Here is a 20,574-nt window from a genome sequence, read left to right as displayed (position 1 = left end):
TGTTTTATTATTCTATTTTTTATATAAAATATTGAAAGTTATTTTGATTTGACAAAAATCATTGTTCATTGCCTTTTGTCAAACAATATATATACCTATCTATGCTTCCACATTTTTATCCAACACAATTGTAATTTCAATTAACGTTGTCTCAAATAAATAGGATTTCCATTAAAAACTCCACATTTTACATGCATATCTGTTAATTCTTCCATCCTTTGAACTTTGATTTAGATGAACTAGGAGGGCATTGAACGAAACAAATTCATACAATTTGATGACTGTAAGAGGGCCCCAACAATTTCATATCCCTTGATGACTGTAAGAGGGCCCCAACAATTTCATATCCCTTGATGACTGTAAGAGGGCCCCACCAGTATTGAAGGATGTCAACGCTTCTTATTTACAGGTTGGGCTCTGGCTGCAAGGTTTTGGGAAGTACTGGAAGTGGAAATTATGAAGGTGTTAGTGACAGGCGCCTCGGGATACTTAGGCGGACATATTTGCCATGCAGTTGCAAAGGAAGGGTATGCAGTGAGAGCGTTGGTAAGGCGAAGCAGCGTATTAGACAATCTACATCAAGAGGAAGTGGAAATTGTTTATGGAGATGTAACAAACCTGCCTTCTCTGTTGGAGGCCTGCAATGGCTGTGACATCCTAATCCACGCAGCAGCCCTTGTATACCCTTGGCTTCCTGATCCGTCCAATTTTATAACTGTAAGTCGATTCCCTACATCTAATTTTGTAGCTTTCTGCACATGCTTGTTTGTCGATTAAAATTTTGCATAATTAGACGTGCCCAAATTCAATTAATTTATATTTTCTTTTTGCCAAAAAAGTAAAAGTAAAAATTAGACATTGTTTGGGTGCCTAGTTGTTCTTAGAAGGGCTTGAAGACATTGCGAAGCCAATTATATGAGCGTAAAATCTTTTATGAAACAATAAAAATATCTCACCTTAATATTTGGTTAAGGCTTAACTTATAATCTTTGATGATATTTCCATTTCACATTTTCATCAGAAAGAAATATTTATAAAGAATGTGAAAAATATCAAAAATTTTAATTCTATTAGGATTCATACATTTAAACTTTTTTATGTGAAAATGTTATGATTATCTCTAAAAGTGAAGGCTCGAATGAAGTTTTGAAGATTATTTTTTTCCCCATGATTATGTCTTTTTTTAGGTCAATGTGGGCGGTTTGAAAAATGTTATAGAAGCTGTGAAGCAGACATCTTCTATACAAAAATTGATATACACTTCATCCTTCTTTGCTCTTGGACCAACGGATGGCTACATTGCAGATGAAAGGCAGGTTGAATGTCCTCCCTTATATGCTCTTTTAATAGATGTTGTTCAGTAAAGAGTGACAAAAATCTGGTTTTCTCTTGGTTTACAATTTTCTGTTTACTCTTTATTTGGGATAATTTTATCAGGCAGTCCATTAAATATCTTATCGACAAGTTCATAGAAGCATTTTTGAAGCACGTATCATACATCACTTGAGACTCAATAGAACATCATCAAGTAGTACAACCAACAATTTAGTAGCCATGGCAATGCCCCATCTACACAACTACACAAATATTTGCAATTATAAGTAAGTTTGTGAAACCCTAAACCAAAAGAGTTTTCACAAATATTGGAGATTTAAGTATAAATCTAAACACTCATAGAAAGAACTGTTAAGAGTCAAGACACATAGCCTTATTAGACATTACTGTTGAGACATGGACCAGCTAGGACTCGAACCTAGGACCTTCCATACACTGCTGGAGTGCTCTATCACTGAGCTACTGGCCCCTCTTGGACCAGTCCATCGTCGGTCCAGGTGTGGCTTATTTCCAACACCAACACCCCCCTTAAGCCACACTTCTCGTGTGCTTGGGGCTCCTAGCCTAGACCTGGCTCTGATACCATGTTGAGACATGGACCAGCTAGGACTCGAACCTAGGACCTTCCATATGCTGCTGGAGTGCTCTACCACTGAGCTACTGGCCCCTCTTGGACCAGTCCATCATCGGTCCGGGTGTGGCTTATTTCCAACACCAACAATTACAAATCAAGTTTGGCCTAAAGAATGATAAGCATTTTTTCTCTCAAACTTTGTTGATGTTTATCATTTTGTTATCATAATGTTGTAGTTTTGAAATTGTACTTCCCATTAAAGGTGCTTCTTATGACGCACTTATGAAGATTGGAAGGCTAAGGACAATGAGAATCACTCCAACAATGACTTAAGCAACAAATCTAGGAATTAAATTAATATGTCTAGATTCTCTATACTTGGATAGGTTGTACAAACCAATCTGTTCTAAAGAGCTTTAAAGTATATTTCATGAGAGTTCCCCCCTGGAGCAATGTAAATGGCGCTAGGAGAAGCAGTGGATATCATTCTAGCAAAGTAGAAAGGTACAGATGAGTTCGAATCTGTTGCCAGAGAGACTATGAATAAGGATGCTTTTTAACAGAACTTGAATAAGAATGCTTGATGCCTTAGGGGCTGTCATGAAGCAAGAGATGTAACTCGCATCATAACTTAAATCAGGTCTAGTGGCTGTAAGATAAATGAGGTTGTCAACTAGTTGCTTGAATGCTGATGCATTGATCACCTTTGAGTTTGATTTAGCTGATAGTTTCGACCCTTTCTCCATAGGTGTAGATGAGACTTTACAATCTGTCATCTTGAACTTGTCCAACAAACTCTTGGCATACTTTGACAGAGAAATGAAAATACTACCACCTGTCTGCCAAACCTCTACACTAAGACAATAATGCAGAAGACTCAAATCAGTCATATCAAAAGCCTGACACAAATTCATTTTGATCTTATCAAGCAAATGTGTCCCACTACTAGTAATGATGATATCATCCACATTGATGACAAGAAGAATGATGTCACTACCAGTGCCCTTGACATACAAGTTGGGATTTGAAGGACTTCTCTGAAAGCCCTGTGCATCCAAATACTTGTCAATCTCGATGTACTAGGCCTTGGGGAATTGCATTAGGCCATAAAGAGCTTCACCAGCCTGCATACCTGGTGCTCTTTACCTACAACCTTGAAACCTTGAGGTTGCATCTTGTATACCTCTAACTCCAAATCACCATTGAGGAAAGCACTCTTCATATCCATTTGATGGACTTTCCAGCCATATTGGGCTGCAATGACTAGAACCAGCCGGATGGTGCTTATCTCTGTTGTAGGAGCAAAAGTCTCCTCATAGTCTATGCCTTCTCTCTACGAGAATCCCTAGGCATAGATGAAAAGCCTTGATTTGTCAAAAATCCGTCAAAAAAGGCACTACTAGAAATTACACACTTTTTTTGTAAAAAAAATCAGCTAAAAATCTGAAACCCTAGCCACAGCAGAAGAACCACAAAATATAAGTGTAACAAAACCACTATTTTTTATTTTAAAAAAAAAATCGTCATAAAAGATCTGAAAACCCTAGGTCAAGCAGAAACCCTGGGTCGTCTTGCAGAAACATGTTGTTGAAACCCACGAGTTTTTAGAAAATTGTGCAAAAACAAAACCAGACAACCCTCAACGCAGGCAGAAACGCTTTACTGCCGCGATTTTAGTAAAAAATGCCAAATACCTATGTGGATCTGGTTGCAGGTAGACATATTAACAGCCCACACGATTTTCATTTGGAAAAATGCACATTTTTTAGAAGAATCAACCCACAATTTCAAGCCCACACGATTTTCATTTGGAAAAATGCACATTTTTTAGAAGAATCAACCCACAATTTCAAGCCCACAATTTTCCTTTATGAATTGAAGCTGTGATTTCCACAGAAACAAATCTGTGATTTTGTTAGACAAAAAAACTTTTGATTCTCAAAGAGAATCTTCACGCTTGTTTTCAACAAAAAAATTTCGATTTTTGACAAGTTCCAGCTCGCAATTTTTTTTAAACAAAAAAAACCCATGATTTTTAAAAAAACCATTCAAAACTTTTGGAAGAAATTTCCAGGAAATAAACCAGGATTTTTTATAATAAAAGAATCACCAAAAACCTCTTGAGCTCTGATACCATGAAATGGTAATTGATTTAATAATCAAGGAGAGGAATATTCCTTATAAAGAGGTAATTACTTAGAGATCTTTCCATAATGGAAACGATCGAGAACTAGAACAAATAAAAGAAACTTACTAAAAACAACTAAGTGACCATTACATGCCAAATATGACAATATAATTTTAATAGTCAATTCAGCATGCATTTTAAAAAGAGGATGAGTTGTTCTTTGGAGCTCAGGAAACTTATCCTCGTGCAGTGAGTGATCAAGGCTGCCTCAACCTCATGCAATCCTTCCTCAGAGTGGTCACAAAACAGGACATTATTTTTGTTGGGCATGATACAACTGAAGATGCATTCCTTGGTTTCAGAGTCAGGTGATTTGGAGCTTAGCTTGTTGATGAAATCCACCATAAATGGAGAACCTGTTTCAAAAAACCCCTGTATTCTCCAGCCCATCCTTCCCCAAAATCTCTCTGACAAATTTAAATGTTGCAACATCAGGGATCCAGAAAGTTCTATGAAGACTTAAGTCAGAGACAGTGCCACTGAAGGGACAGGCCTTGAAGAAACGCTGCAATTCATGTTCACAAACTGCTAATAAAGCAGAGAAATAGCCTGCAAAAGTTTCCAAATAAAACACAATGGGAATAAAAACAGCTAAATGCCAGCTGGCCTACGCAAAGCATTATGAAGGCATGTGGGAGGTTTCCACTCAAGATATCTGATACACTAAAATACAAGCAGACCAAACATTAATGTAACCCATTTAATAGAGTGGGGGAGAATGTAATGTAGGAACGGTCATTTTTTTTGACAGGAGGAAAGTTGGCTTTAAGCAGAGACAAAAGATCCAGGTTCTCTTGGAGAGAACTAATTTTTGTCTAAGTTGCCGGTACGGGTACGGGTACACGGGTACGGTACGCTGGTACGGCATTTTTTTTAGGGGGGGCCTGGGTACGTATGGGTACGTCCGTACAAAAAAATGTAAAAATCATAAATATATACATATATACACTCTAATAAGTAGAAACAAAAATTAAATTTAGAATCCCACATATCATCCATATGCTAAACAAAACTTGGAACTATCATATATGATTCATATTGATATAACTATAAGTCTATAACAAAATTACAAACTTTGAATGTTATGATAGATATCGAATTCATTGTTCACTGGCTCAACCGTTCAACAATAAAATAACACAACTAATAATCAGCAATAGCATCATATGGGTCACTAGGAAGATCAAGATCAACATCATCATTGACATTAGATGATGTAGGTAGAGTACTGGAACCACATGCAGCCTCACTGCCACTTGCACTAGCAGCACATTGGCTATCAGACTCCCCAGAAAGTAAAGATTGTGTGGCAGCTGAAAAATCCAAATCAGTTCGCTCTGGATCTACATCCCAAAACTTTGTGCTCCCATCCTTATACTCATTTTGTTTATGAGTAAGAAGGCGCAAGTTTGAATGCACATAAACGAGCTCTTCTGCTTTACTTGCTGCCAGTCGGTTGCGTTTCACTGAGTGGATAAAGGAGTATGTGCTCCAATTTCGCTCAAATGAAGAGGAACTAGCAACCTATTGAATAATTGACACAAAGTGAGAGGGTGACAATTATAAAATAGTAAAAAATCTAAATTTAGAGAGCAATAAAAATTAAGAAACTTACTTGCGATAAAACTTTGATTGCAAGAGTTTGAAGGTTTGGTGATGTATGGCCATTGAGGTACCACCAAGCATGAGAATCCTTTTTATACTTGTCACGGAGAGCGGAAACACTTTGACCATTGGAGGCTACAAAATCAGCAAACTCACTTGTCATTAAATCCTCCATTTCAGAATCTGGGAAGAGTTTAGTAAGTGCTGTCCTACACCCTTCACTGACTTCTGAATCTCTATATGGTGGTACCCTTGATGGCTTAGCAAGCATTTCATCACTATAAAATTTGGGAGTCAATGCAAATGCAAGAAGATGTAGTGGGGTGGTCATTTTGTTCCACCGCTCAACACAAATTGATTGAACCTCTTTGAAGAAAGTTTCTTCGGGATCTTGCTCTTTTGCATTGATGATGGCTTTCATTTTCTCAATCATCGAGTCAATGCCATCATATACCTCTCCCAAACATGGGTGATCCATGTCAGTATAACGGATCATATTCATGATGGGCTCAGTGAAACTCAAAAGATATTCCACTCGATCCCACCAAGTGTCTTCTAGGATCATGCGCTTTACATTTGCTGCCCTTTCAGTATTGGATTGCCTCCATAGGGACCAACTTTGACTAATTACCATGCTAGCAAGTGGCTGTCGCACCTTCACAAGTCGCCTCAAGACGATTGTGTTGGATGCAAATCGGGTCTTGGCAACCTATTCAAAAATTAAAAATAAAAATTAGAATACAAAGAAGACATGATAAAAAAATAAAAATTAAGTAACCATCAAAGTGAAATGTAGATTTTAAAAATTGAAGTGTTTCAATTACCTTTAGCAACTCCAACTGTGAAAATGATCTGAAAATGGCCTGTGACATGTTATGGTTTGTGATGAACATTTGGATCTCTTCAGCCTCAACATAAATTTGTTTGATCCAATCTATTTTCCTGCCTATCTTTTGTAGCATGAGGTTGAGAGAGTGGACAGCACAAGGTGTCCAAAATATGTGTTCAAACCGTGTCTCAATCAACATACTTGCAGCTCTACAATTCTTTGCATTGTCCGTTATTACTTGGACAACACTTTGAGGTCCCACATCCTGAATGCATTGTATAAGGATGTTAGCAATAAATTGTGCATCCTTCACCTGTCCCTCACAATCCACAGCTTTCAGAAACATTGCCCCTTTAGGGCACACTGCAATTACATTAATTAATGGCCGATTTTTGGTATCCTTCCATCCATCTGAAATGATGGACACCCCTGTTTGTTTCCATGAATTTCTAATGGGAGCCAATGCATTGTCTATGTTTTTTACCTCCTTTGCTAGTAAGGTGCTACGCACCTTCTCATAACCTGGCCCTGTGTACCCTTGTGGAGCCTCATTTACCTTTTTCAACATATCCTGCCAATATGGTGATCGTACCACATTAAATGACAAACCGTTTGCATATAGACATCTTCCAATGGATTGATCTGCAATCTCTCTAGCATCATTCTTAAATGCTCTCTCTAATGGTCCCCTGCTTCTCTTCACAATAACAGGTTCTTCGCTAATTGGGTCCAAGAATGGGTGGCTCTCTACCACGATATCAGGAAAATCGCTATAAGATGGAGAAGTAGGGGGCCTCTTTGATTTACTTCCTCTTCCTGTCAACAAAGGATGGTTTGAGGCACGACCAACTCTTGCATCTGCTTCCTCTTGCTCTCTAATATATCCTGCTATTTCTTGAGGTGACATCCCATTTCCATTCTTTCCTAGACATGGTTTGATTCCTTGTTGGGGAATGGCACAAAAATGGGCTTTGACACGACTGTAGGAGCTAGTTTTTTTCGTACTACAGAAGTTGCATATCCATAAAAATGTTCCACCACCTTTTACTTGGTCTATTATTTTGACATATTTCCATAAAGGTGAATTTGGGTCAGTTTTGAAAGTCCGTTGAGGAGTAGAGCTTTGAGGAGTAGAGCTAGTAGTCGTTGCCATTATGATTTCTACAACAAATTAAAAAAAAAAATATTAATATTTAATATTAAACAATAGATTATAAATGTTAAATATATAAAATTAAATTTAATAATTTATTTAAAATAAAAGTGAAATCATTATAATTATGAAAGTTATTAGGTTTTTAAAAAATATACCTATTATTAAATTATTATTATTTTTAATATTTTAAATATGAGTAGTTTTTTAAAAAAATTATTATAGTTTAACTTTATTTAATAGTTTGTAAATTGTTTGTTAAATGAAAACAAACAATCTAATGAAAAATTATATTTTTATTAGATTGTTTGTTTCATTTAACAAACAATTTAATTAGCAAACAATTAAACAAAAAAAACAAACTATAATAAATATTAAAATTTAATAAACTAATAAATTTTTTTAACTATAATAAAATTTAATAAACTTTAGCAAACTATAATAAAAAAAATTAATATCAAACGATTCAAACCTGATACCGAAGCCCTCCTGCCGTGGCGCCTCCCGCCGTCGTCGCGCGCCTCCCGCCGTCGTCGCGCGCCTCCTCTGTGCCATCGCCCTCCTGCCGTGGCACCTCCCGCCGTCGTCGCGCGCCTCCTCTGTGTCGTCGCCCTCCTGCCGTGGCGCCTCCTCTGTGTTTGCGTGCCTCCTTTCACCTCTGTGCCGTCGCGCGCCTCCCGCCGTCGCGCCTCCTCAAACCCCTGTGCCGTCGCGCGTTAATGGTTTCAAACTTTCGCGTTTTTTCGGTTTTCCTTTTTCACCATGCGTGGCGTGGAATGGTTTCACGATTTTTTATTTTTGCCTTTGCTTTAGGATTTTAAATGTTAAACGACATATTCGACCCGTGGAAAAAAACCCTCGAAATTTGCGAATGATGCGGATTCGTCAAAAAAACCGTATGGAATCGCCACGTCTACACCGGATGCGTCAGGATTCGTGAGTCAAATATCGGATACGTTTCAGGGGGAAAAAATCAGTACCCTATCTGAATCCACAGGGATTCCGGGGCGAATCCGAATCCGATACGCACCGCATCCGGATTCGTGGGGAAAATGGGAAGTACCGGTAACTTAGATTTTTGTAGATAAGTTTGCAAGGCGATTTGCCACCCAATTGCATTCCCTGCAACAATGGGCAAAGAAAATAATTTCAAAATTATGCCCAATCAGTTGCACTCCTCGATGATGTTTCTCAATCTCCAATCTTTCAAGGAGTTATTAACCAACCCATTGATATCAGATACTTATTTGGGAGTCCCCTTCATACAGCCCAATGAAATGGCCAAGTTGAGACCTTCCAATACTAACAAAGCTTCTGCTTCATTATTTGATTTGGATCCCCAAAAAGGATCCCCCCAGATAGGCCTGAAGAAGAGTGCACCACAACCTGCACCAGCCATGCTCAGTTTGCTTTTAGAGAGCCATTGAAACTCAATTTGAGAAAACCTTCATGATGTGGCTTCCACAACACAGCTTGATTCTTAGAAAGTTTATCAATTGCACCATTAATGGGGGAAAATGCAGTTGTAATGCTAATGACATATTAAAGGATTACTTCCATAACCAACTTTCAGCTGCATTCATTCTCTTCAATTTCCAGAGCAATGCCCTGCATTAGGCTGTCTTCTACCCTGAGCTGGATACAAATTTATTTATATATTTTCCGATATTCTTTGATCTACCACTAAGTGAAAGCTTAAAATTTTGATTGATATCCTTTTATGCTATTTGTTATATTTTACTGTTCTCCCCTTGTACCATTCACCTGTTGAGCCCATCAGAATTGGGTTATCCAAATACCCTGGAATCACATACAAAATATAAACCCTAAATAAAAGATTCTTCAACTTTCTGAAGGGCTAAAGTTCTATTCAAACCCAAAATGAGAAAATATTCATGAGGCAAACTGCACACTTAAGCTAAGATTTGAATGTTATATTTGTTAAACAGCCATATTCATCTAGTTCTATTGAATGACTTTTCCTTTCTGTTGTTCTTGCATTTTAAAACGAAGTAAACATAGTGTCAATATTTGTCTTTGAAGGCATCTAAAGATTGCACATGCAGGATTGTGACATTGTGTATCTTAGACATTTCTCTTCGTTATCATTTTATTTTAGAATTGCATATAGATCTTGTAAGGAATGCTCAACTTTGTATTTCTTTTATATTATGTGTAAGGTCAGCATATCAATATGTTAATATCGTTTCTTTTCATTTTTCATGTTGTAGATACATGCAGGAAAATCTTACTGCACAGAATATGAGAAGTCTAAGGTTGTGGCAGATGAAATTGCACGTCAAGCTGCAGATGAGGGTTTGCCTGTGGTTCTTCTTTATCCTGGTGTCATATATGGACCTGGAAAAATGACTTCTGGGAACATAGTTGCTAGCTTGGTAATTTTCTTATCCTATAAATTTTGACTATGGGTTGTCATCATAATTCAGAAGATCTCATTTTCAGGGTATGTTTAACTAGCGAGTTTGTATTTGTTTATGTCAATAATTGGTCCATGAGAATCACGTGTCTCTTTTAAATATTTACATATTCCAAAGCACATTTTTCAAAGATCTATTTTTCAGTGAACATAATCAACACAGCAAGCAAATGCAGGGTAAAGTTTCAAGCAAGATGCCTGAAGTCCTAATGTTTAATAAACAAAATTGTTCCTCTCACTTTGCATCAATCACACAACTGTTGAATCTTATAATGCGGAAGGATAAAACTAACACAGAGAAAATTTATACCTCAAATCAATCTTTTATTCCTTTGATTAACTTACAAGGAAACCTCTACAAATTGTTCGTCTAATAGCTGCACAGAAATTCACTGTATATTACTTTCTTCTATCTTGCTCCTTTCTCTATACTATTAAATTAAAAATCTAATCTTCCAAGTAGCATCCTTATCTCTTCCAAGAGATGAGTTGGAAGACAAGTCTAATCATTAATGTATATCTACACTTTATTAGACTTAATTCACCAAATAAAAGACTTCCACTTTAATCTTTAAAGATGAAATGTAAAATACAATAACTTAAACTACTTGAAGCACTTTCCAACATGTTCACACTGAACCTGTGTGAAGTTCCTATCCGAGCTAAAAACTCAGCATGCGTAAGGCATCTAGTTTCTAAGTTCTCTTTGCTAAGGGAACCTTTTGCTTCATCAATGATGCATAAATAGAATGCTTCTGGTCTTGTCATAGGTGAATGAGTACGAATGGCAAACTCCTAAATTCATAACAAGTTATGATACAACGGTTCTTTTGAATCGGTAAATTTTTTTGTCAGTCTTCCTGATTTTTTGGGGGTAAAATGTAATTTAAATTAGAAACTGTAAGGAACCTCAATTTGGCATTTTGGAATAAGCTTTTAAAGCACCAGAAAGAAGTTAGAATTCATTCTTCAAAATGTGAAAAAGCAAGTTGTGTAGAAATAGCTTCCCTTGCTAATCTTGAAGGGAGTGATGTATAGAAAACTTAAAATCTGATCCAAACTTGTTATAGAAAATAGATTATAGAAAGTAGAGAAACACATTCATAAGCATATGAATGATAATAGCATAAAACAAAGATTTACGTGGGGAAAATCTTTTCAAGAGAAAAACTTCCCACTCCAAGACCTACAACGTATTATCAAATTTAAAACAAGATTACAACAGACTAGCAATGCAAATATTTCAAGAGTATTTCACCAGCAATAAACTTGGAATAATTTTGATAGCAATTCAAGTTTCAAAACACCTATGTACTTGCAAATTCTCATATGAAACTACTTCCTTGAGTACCAATTTACAGACAAATGAATAAGTTGAAAACCACAAATGGTTTTCAAAACCGTGTTTCAAAAATCCCAAAAGATGGTGCCAACATGGGCACAATTTCCAATGCCAACCTTGAAGATTCCCTGTTACCCGTTAAAGATAGTAAATTAAATAATTCACTTGTAACCTCTAATTTGACTTGCTCAACATGTGTGCCTAACTTGTCATAATTTCTTATTTCAAAGTAGACACCATCTGACAAATAAAAAAGATTGTCATAGCTGGCCAAGATTCCAAAATAACTCCCCTTATACTTGGCTCTTATGTGTCTAAGATACTATCATAAATTGTCATAGAATCCCACTAAAAAGGAGTGCTCAAAATCTTCTAAATATGTCCTTATGATGACTTACAATTTGTGTAACAAAGTACCAACACATGGCATCAAATGCCTTACGCAAATTCCAAAGCTCCATTTGAGGTGGAGCACAAATATTAATTAAAACACGATATTAAATATGTCATATAATTATGGGAAAATGCCAAATAATAAATAAATTAAATTGGACACTTGCGAAGGTTGAGACAGCTTAATTCCCAACATTCTCCCACTTGTTAAATACTTTGCAAGAGCCAAGGGGTAACATACCATTGTGGAATCAATTGCTAGGAGTGAAGAGGCCCATTGACTTCAAACACTGTTTGAACTTGTTTGTGTTCTTGGGTTTGGTCAATGCATTTGCAATATTCATCAAAATCTACCTTTTTTAGCTTCACCCTACCATCCTCAACCATATCTCTTACAAAATGATACTGAACATCTAAATGCTTGATCTTGGCATGTAAAGCTGGGTTCTTTGCCAAGAAGATAGCACTTCAACTATTACAATTAATTGTAGATGCTCCTTATTTTAACCTAATGTTTGAACACAAATTTTTAAGCCAACTGACTTATTTACAAGCATATTCCCTATCATATACCATGTCTCTATAGTGGACAAAGTGACAATAGTGTTTTGCTTACTCATTCAACTTATAGTACCACCGAATAAAGTAAAAACATGTGCATTGGTGGATCGTTTGCTATCGACATCACTTGCCCAATTGGAATATAGTTACACTTAACCATGAATATCCAAGGAACACCTATCTCCTATACCATGAAAACACAAAGAATACTCTGAGTTACCCCACAAATATTTGAAGTCCCTTTCTATTGCATCCCAATGAACTCTTTCAAGATTAGACATATATCATCTAAGTACTTCCATTGCTTGGGCAATGTCTAGTTTAATACAAACCATAGCATACATTAAGCCTCCAACTACACTTTGGCAAGGCACTCTACTCATGTCTTCCATCTCCAAAGGGGATGTAAGACAATGTGTAATATATAACTTTGTTTCGATTTGTAATAGAAACACACAATATTCTACAATCTGTAATGTCCCCAACATTATTAAATAATTTAATAATTGTGTGTATGGCCCCGAAAGTTAAATTTGATATATCTCAAGTCCTTTTTACTTTTGGTGGTAACATTTTGGCCGTGTTGGCTCTTTTTTAATCCTTCGGGAAGTTTCCTCGAAGCCATATATATGGCCGAGTTAGTCATTGTTGTAGGTATGCGAATTTAGTGTTTTCTTTGTATGTGCGAATTCCTGTTGGAGTTCAGTTGTCCACCATTTCGGAGGTGGAAGATCCTCCCTACTTGGCATCCGCAGTTTCGGTGGGAGTAACTCCTCACCCTATTCTGCTCATTGAAATCTGAAGTGCTAACATTATTGAATCTGAATTTCTACTCTCATGTCTGGTGTGTTCATTCTGGTGCTAAATTGTGTTGATATGATTGTCTACCTTGCACTACACGACGTAATATTTTGTGATTCCCTTTGCATCTCAATACTGAAGTTGACCGTACGCGGAGGAAAGTAGTTGGTAGTGAATCGGCATCCGTATCCATTGCACGGAGAGAAGGGGATTGATGTCGTACGACATCTAGACCGTATGCTGGGTAGAAGGGAGTGGCCGTATGGTCTCATTCTTGCCGTACAAGCAGCATAATACCACTGTACGGGTGGAGGGTAGCCAACATACAAAATTGACTTGTTGAGTGTAGTTACCGTATGGACTGTTTTCGTATGGATTCGCACAATGGAGGAGTTTGTCGTACGGTACGGTGTAGCACCATACATTGATTTCTTGCCACCGTACAGGTGTGAGAGCCTTCGAGGGAGGTGTCGTACGGCTAGGGTGTCGTCGGGTACATCATAGTGGTATCAGAGCTAGTGATCTTGTTAGCTTGTCGAGTAGTGGATGCAGGTGTACACCAGAAGGAGGTATCGTTCTGCCGACCGAATGGGGGAACCACAAGATCCTGCCAATGAAGTCATGGCACTGTTAAGGGAGCTAACCAGAAGCCAAGCACAGCTTAACAACACCATGGTCAGAGGGGAGCAAAGACAAAAACTCATGGAAGATACATTATGACAATTGGCTTTGGGAAAAACGAATGGAGATCATAATGGACAGAGTGATAATTCGATCACTGGAAGGTCAAACCCACATCACTCAAATTACCGACCGTTGATGCCAACTTTTCCCCCAAAAACAGAGGCACCGCATGGGAGCAAGAGCCCACTTTCCAGGAGTTGCAAGCACAGTTGAATCAAGATTGGAGGTATGCAAACCTTGAGGGAGACATATCCTTCAAGGATTATGTCGAGCTGTGAATGAAATACTTGGGTAGTAGAAGTCGTGGCTACTATAATGATGATATCAAACCAAAGGTTGGCAAGATTAATTTGTCACCCTTTGATGGGACCGGAGCAACTTCGGCACGAGCTTGGGTACAAAAAGCAAATACCTATTTCCAACTTAACCCGATGCTTGAAGATGAAGCTATCAAATTTGTTGCACTTCACCTGGAAGGAGTCGCTCATGAATGGTGGCATCATGGAATGGTCACCCTCGACCACGATCAGATAACTTCATATGCTGAATTCACGAAGAGGCTCGTTGACTGTTTTAACAGAAGAGATCCAAAACTCAACTTCAAAGAGCTGGCTCAACTGAAGCAATCTGGATCGGTGGATAGTTACATTACAAAATTCCAGATATTGTCCGTGTTAGTGATAGATATCTCGGAGAGGAGATTGGTGGTCTTATTAATGGACGGGTTGATGGAACCACTGAAGGGTTGGGTGAAAGGGTTCAACCCCAACACTCTCACGGAAGCAATTAAGAAAGCGCGTGACATGGGGACATCTTTTTCCTCCAGAAACTGTCCACATGCCAAACCACCCTTTGCCCCGAAGGAGAAGGATATCAAAACCTTTCCGAAGAAGTCATCATTGGATGAGGCCACAAAATAGGAGCTCAGAAGGAAGAAGCTCTGTTTCACTTGCAAAGAGCCATGGGAGCCAGGGCACCGATGCTTGGACAAAGGAAAGATTAATTATAGTGAGGTCATGTCCGATGGCGAGGAGGAACAGGAAGAAAGTGAGCCACCAAAAGAAGAGTCTATAGAAGAAATAGGATAGGCGGAGAGAATTTCCACATTAGTACGGAGGGGAGGCGTCATTGCCACACTGGTTGGTACCCCAAGGTGCAGTGTGTTTAGGGTACGTGGTACGCTTCAAGGGCAACGAGTCCTAGTTATGCTCGACAATGGGGCCTCGCTCAACTTCATAAACTCATCACTCGTCATCCGAAGGGGTTTGTGTACAAAAGAGCATGAAGGGTTCGATGTCAAGGCGGCGGGAGGCAATCTCCTATCATGCACTCACCTGGTTCTGCAACTAAGCATCACCATGGGAAATTACACGGTGATAGAGGATTTCTTTGTAGTAGATCTGGATGACACGGATGCCATATTGGGCATTCAATGGATGGAGACCCTTGACCAGTAAACGCAGAGCTTCAAAAAGATGGAGTTCTCATTCGAGGTGGATGGTAGGAAGGTGGTTCTCAGAGGAATGTCAAATGGCAGCCCGAGGGAGATTTCAGTCAAATGAATGGAAGCCCTTTTTAGACATGATGAAGTCGTTTGGGCAGCACATTGTTTGATCTCGACAAACCTGTGAGAGGGCAAATCTCACTACCAGGATGAGGAACTTCAGTCGGTGTTGGATAATCATAGCATGGTATTCGCTGACATTCCACCTGGCATACCGCCACACCGTGGCTTTGAGCACACCATCGAGTTGGAGAAAGGAGCCAAACCCGTCATTACCACACCCTACCGCCATCCTAAGAAGTTTAAGGATGAAATAGAGAAGACGATCCAGGAACTCCTCGACAAAGGATGGATCAGGCCCAGCTCAAGTCCCTTCGCGTCGTCAGTAGTGCTAGTAAAGAAGGAGGATGTATCCCTTCGGATGTGCATGGATTACCGTGCATTAAACAAAAAGCCTATCAAGAATAGATACCCCATCCCCAAGATTGATGAGCTGCTGGACAAACTACATGGCGCAGTCTATTTCTCCAAAATTGATCTCCGCTTTGGCTACCACCAAATCTGCATGAGGGAGCAAGATGTGGAGAAGACAACCTTTCGTTGCCATTATGGACACTATGAGTTCTTGGTCATACCGTTTGGATTAACCAATGCTCCGACCACTTTCCAGTCGTGCATGAATCACATCTTCAACAAGCAGTTGCGCAAGTTCCTGTTGGTGTTCTTTGATGACATACTCATCTACAGCAAAACATGGGAGGAACATCTGAGGCATTTGGACAAAGTTTTGGGAATCATGGAGTCACAATTATTGTTTGCCAAGAGGTCCAAATGCGAATTTTGAATGAGGGAGATATTGTACTTGGGACACATCATCAGTGCCCGTGGGGTTCAAGTACATCAAGAGAAAATTCAGGCCATTTTGGATTGGCTGCCTCCCAAGACTCTCTCGGAGCTGCGTGGATTTCTTGGATTGTGCAGTTATTATAGAAGGTTTGTGAAGGGATTTTCATAGATTGGTGCACCATGGATGGACAAACGAAGATTGTGAACAAATGGTTGGAGGGTTATCTCAGGAACTGTCTCAGCACAACAGAAGGCATGGTTCTGTTGGTTACATTTGGGTGAACACTGCTACAACACCACCTACCACATGTCGATAGGTATGACGCATTTCAAAGCGCTGTATGGTTATGAACCTTCGTCTTTCGTGGATTTGGCATTGGGTGACAGTCGCGCACCAAGGGCCAAGGACTGCTTACAAGAGAGTTTGGACATCCTGAGATCTCTCAAGGATAACTTGCAGAGGGCTTAGAACTAGCAGAAGATGTATGCGGACCAACATCGGATTGAGCGGAATTTTGAGGTTGGCGATCTGGTATACCTCCAGCTTTAGCCGTATAGACAATCCTCCCTAAGGATATGTGGTAAGGAGAAGTTGAAGCAGCATTTCTATGCACCCTATAGAGTGGTTTGGAGGATGGGCGAAGTTGCCTACAAGTTGGAACTTCCTGAGGGGAGTCGGATTCACAATGTTTTTCATGTGTCATGCCTCAAAAAGGCCATCAAGCAGTGTGTCGCAGTGTTGAAGGATCTGCCACCCATTGATGAAGAAGGGAAACTAATTCTGGAACCGGTTGAGATCATCGACATCAGAGAGAAGATGCTGAGGTCGCGCATGGTCAAGGAATTCCTTGTGCGATGGAAGGATCTACCGATCAAGGATGCCACCTGGGAAGGCGAGCAGATTTTAGAGTGTCCAAGTCTGCAATTGCTTGAGGGCAAGCAATTCTCTGGCAGGAAGGATTGTAATATCCTCAACATTATTAAATAATTTAATAATTGTGTGTGTATGGCCCCGAAAGTTAAATTTATTATATCTCGGGCCCTTTTTACTTTTGGCAATAACATTTTAGCTCTGTCGGCTCTTTTTGTAATCCTTTGGGAAGTTTCCTCGAAGCCATATATATGGCCGAGTTAGTCATTGTTGCAGTTAAGCAAATTTAGTGTTTTCTCTGTATGTGCGAATTCTTGTTGGAGTTCAGTTGTCAGCCATTTCGGAGGTGGAAGATCCTCCCTACTTGGCATCCGCAATTTCGGTGGGAGTAACTCCTCACCCTATTCTACTCATTGAAATCTGAAGTGCTAACATTATTGAATTTGAATTTCTACTCTCATGTTTGGTGTGTTCATTCTGGTGCTAAATTGTGTTGATCTGATTGTCTACCCTGCACTACACGATATAATATTTTGTGATTCCCTTCGCATCTCAATACTGGAGATGACCGTACGTGGAGGAAAGTAGTTGGTAGTGAATCGACATCCGTATCCATTGCACGGAGAGAAGGGGATTGATGTCGTATGGCCTCTAGATCGTACGCTAGGTAGAAGGGAGTGGTCGTACGGTCTCATTCATGCCGTATTGGCAGCATAATACCACCGTACGGGTGGAGTGTAGCCACTGTACAAAATTGACTTGCTAAGTGTAGTTACCGTACAGACTGTTTTTGTACAGAGTAGCACAGCGGAGGAGTTTGTCGTACGGTACGGTGTAGCACCATACATTGATTTCTTGCCACCGTAGATTCTTCGGGGAGGTGTCATACGGATGGGGTGTCGTCGGGTACATCACACAATCCCATGTGTTAAACCTTGTAAAATTGAATTGACATACATTCTCTATCCAAGCTATAACGTTTTGCTCTCTCTCTATCTCTTCTGATTTCCATCCCAAAAATATGTTTAGCCGCACCAAGATTTTTCATTCCAAACTTTGTTGAGTGCTAAGATTTTAATTCTGAAATCAAATCTTTCCCTTTGCTAATAAACAACATATCATCAACGTATAAAGCAATAACCAAGGAATGATTACTATCAGATTTTAAATAAACACAATGATCAGTTTAGAATGCTTAAATTCCAAACTCAACACATATGTATCAAACTTTTAGTACCACATCCTAGGACTTTGTTTTAAGCCATACAAGGATTTCTTAATTTACAAACCAAATTACTTTTATCTTTAACCACGTATTGTTTTGGCTGTCATATAAATATCCTCCTCCAAATCACTATGAAAAAATGTTGTTTTCTCATCTATTTGCTTGACCTCTAAGTGATAAGTTGTAGCAATAGATGATAAGAATCAAATGGATGTCATTTTGGTATTAGGAGTGTTAAGTTTAATGATCAGATTAGATAGAAGATAATTCACACAAAATGCACAGAATGTACCCTGGGAAAACCTTCCAACTTGAAGGTGAAAACCCAGCAACAAAGTTCCTTATTATGTTTATTAATACGCAAGATGTCTTTACAATAGATTCGCTTCACTCCTTGAAGCAGAATCAAACACTTGATTACACAATCCGATCTGAAGGTATTAAATGATGATCACAATGCAAACCACGAACTGTAGAAGATATGTAATGCGATGTGCTGTGTATATGTAATGCGATCTGCTTGCTGTGTATGATGTAAACTGCTGAGAATGGTATTCGATCTGCTGTAGATGGATATCGAACTGCTGAAGGTGTATACTTGATTCGCTACTGTATATATTCGATCTACTTTTAGATGGTTATAGCACTGCTGAAGGACGATGTGTTAATTGCCAAGAGAGGAAGATATTGTCTTCCTTTATACCTATCGAGGGTGACTCTTCTCCAAGATTCGGCACCCTTCAAGAGGTTACGTCCCAATGCAAAGGTGGCAGACTTTCAAGTCGGCCATGTTGTGATTAATATAAATGATAGTTACATAAGCTAATCGACTTATTAACACATCGGTGCATTACAATATCTATAAATTGAAGCTATATAAAAAATGTCTAGGCCGATAGGCCAATTAGACATTTAAATTAGTTAGGTCGGCCATAGAAGGAATCCGACCAAAGCTATAAACATCAACAAGGAGAAAAATTTTCATTGTAATCAACCCTCTCAACTTCAAGTAGCCTTTTACAATGAATGACGCTTTGTATTTCTCAATACTACCATCTAAATCAATTTTCTTTCTGAATACCCACTTGCACCCAATAGGTTTATGTTTTGCAAAAGGTAATGGTACTAGGTCCCATGTAACATACCTTTTTAGTGTCACCATTTCTTTATCATGGTTATTTTCTAGGACTTTGCATTATTCACACCTAATACCTCTTGCACAGATCTTATTTCATCAATGTTAGTATTCAAAGCAAAAATACATTTTCAATCAATAAGAGAATACCTATTTGGTGGTTGTGTTCCCCATGTGGACCTTCAAACAATCTAAATTGAAGATTCAGAGCTTGATGAGCTCTCCTCAAATTCTTGTCTATCAAGGGGTCTCGATTCAACTTTCTTAGACATACAAGGAAGTTGAATTGCATTTTTCTTTTCTGTTTCTTTTGGTTGCAAGACAATAGGAGAAGGCTTAGTCTCCCTAAAAATCACACTTCTATTGTATATTACCTTTTGTGCAATTGGATCCCAAAGCTTGTATCTTTTCTTACTATGATTGTAATTGATGTAGATACATTTAACCACTTTGTTCTCTAATTTTGTTCACTTTCCCTTGATACATGTGCATATGCTTCACGTCCAAAAACTCTAATATGTTTCAATTAAAACTTGTGACCTAACCATGCCTCCATGAACATTTTATCCACTAGAGCTGATGTACAGTATCTGTTAATTGGGTAGCTACTTAGTGGCTACAACTTCAACCCAAAACCTTTGTTCCAAGCTAGCTCCATTAAGCATACTCCTAGCCCTATTAGTGTCATAATTATTCTTTGTGCAACTCCATTTTGTTGTGGACAATAGAATTGTCTTTTGTCTTTGAATGCCACAATCTTTACAAAATATATCAAAATCATTAGAACAAAATTCATTGCCATTGTCAATCCTCAAACATTTAATTTTCTTTCTAGCCTACAACTCAACTATTGCTTTAAATTCTGTAAAATGACTAAAAACCTTATTTTTACTTTAAAAATAAATAAATTTGCATCCATTTATTGTAATTATCAATAAATGGAACATAATAAGTAAATTTCGCAATCAAAGGAACACCAATATGACCAAACACATCAGAATGAATAAGATCCAAAACACCACAAGATTTATGAGAACTTGAGTAAAATTCATTGCAGTTTGTTTTCCATAAATGGAATGCTCACATATATT

General features: G+C 38.5%; 2 protein-coding genes across 5 annotated transcripts in view; one reads left to right on the top strand and one right to left on the bottom strand.

Annotated features, from left to right (window-relative positions):
* The first annotated feature begins 317 nt into the window (after window positions 1-317).
* The window catches only part of LOC131034245 (uncharacterized), a 48,025-nt gene continuing 27,768 nt past the window's right edge, over window positions 318-20,574 (top strand). For all 4 annotated transcript variants that reach the window (XR_009103757.2, XR_009103758.2, XR_009103759.2 and 1 more), the window contains exons 1-3: window positions 318-717; window positions 1,188-1,316; window positions 9,916-10,080. Coding sequence is in view for 1 of the 4 variants with exons in the window: in XM_057965665.2 (XP_057821648.2) it covers window positions 457-717; window positions 1,188-1,316; window positions 9,916-10,080 (555 nt within the window). In the remaining 3 variants the exon portion in view is untranslated. The remainder of the gene's footprint in view (window positions 718-1,187; window positions 1,317-9,915; window positions 10,081-20,574) is intronic.
* Window positions 4,958-5,916, bottom strand: LOC131874595 (uncharacterized). The gene is made up of 2 exons (XM_059218163.1): window positions 5,713-5,916; window positions 4,958-5,621 (listed from the first exon to the last, which is right to left on the bottom strand). The coding sequence occupies exons 1-2, from the start codon at window positions 5,875-5,877 to the stop codon at window positions 5,241-5,243; spliced, it is 546 nt and encodes a 181-aa protein (XP_059074146.1). The 5' UTR covers window positions 5,878-5,916; the 3' UTR covers window positions 4,958-5,240.

This window comes from Cryptomeria japonica, chromosome 3, assembly GCF_030272615.1.
Source record: "Cryptomeria japonica chromosome 3, Sugi_1.0, whole genome shotgun sequence".
Lineage (NCBI taxonomy): Eukaryota > Viridiplantae > Streptophyta > Pinopsida > Cupressales > Cupressaceae > Cryptomeria > Cryptomeria japonica.
The sequence above is the reverse complement of the archived record's forward strand: the minus strand, read 5'-3'. Positions and strand labels throughout refer to the sequence as shown.

What these genes read in the sequence shown, in the direction of transcription:
- LOC131874595 (XM_059218163.1), bottom strand. Translation starts at nt 5,877, where the DNA reads ATGGAGGATTTAATGACAAGTGAGTTTGCTGATTTTGTAGCCTCCAAT. An exon ending in CAATCAAAGTTTTATCGCAA is followed by an intron (nt 5,622 to 5,712) that starts GTAAGTTTCTTA and finishes ATTATTCAATAG; the next exon opens with GTTGCTAGTTCCTCTTCATT.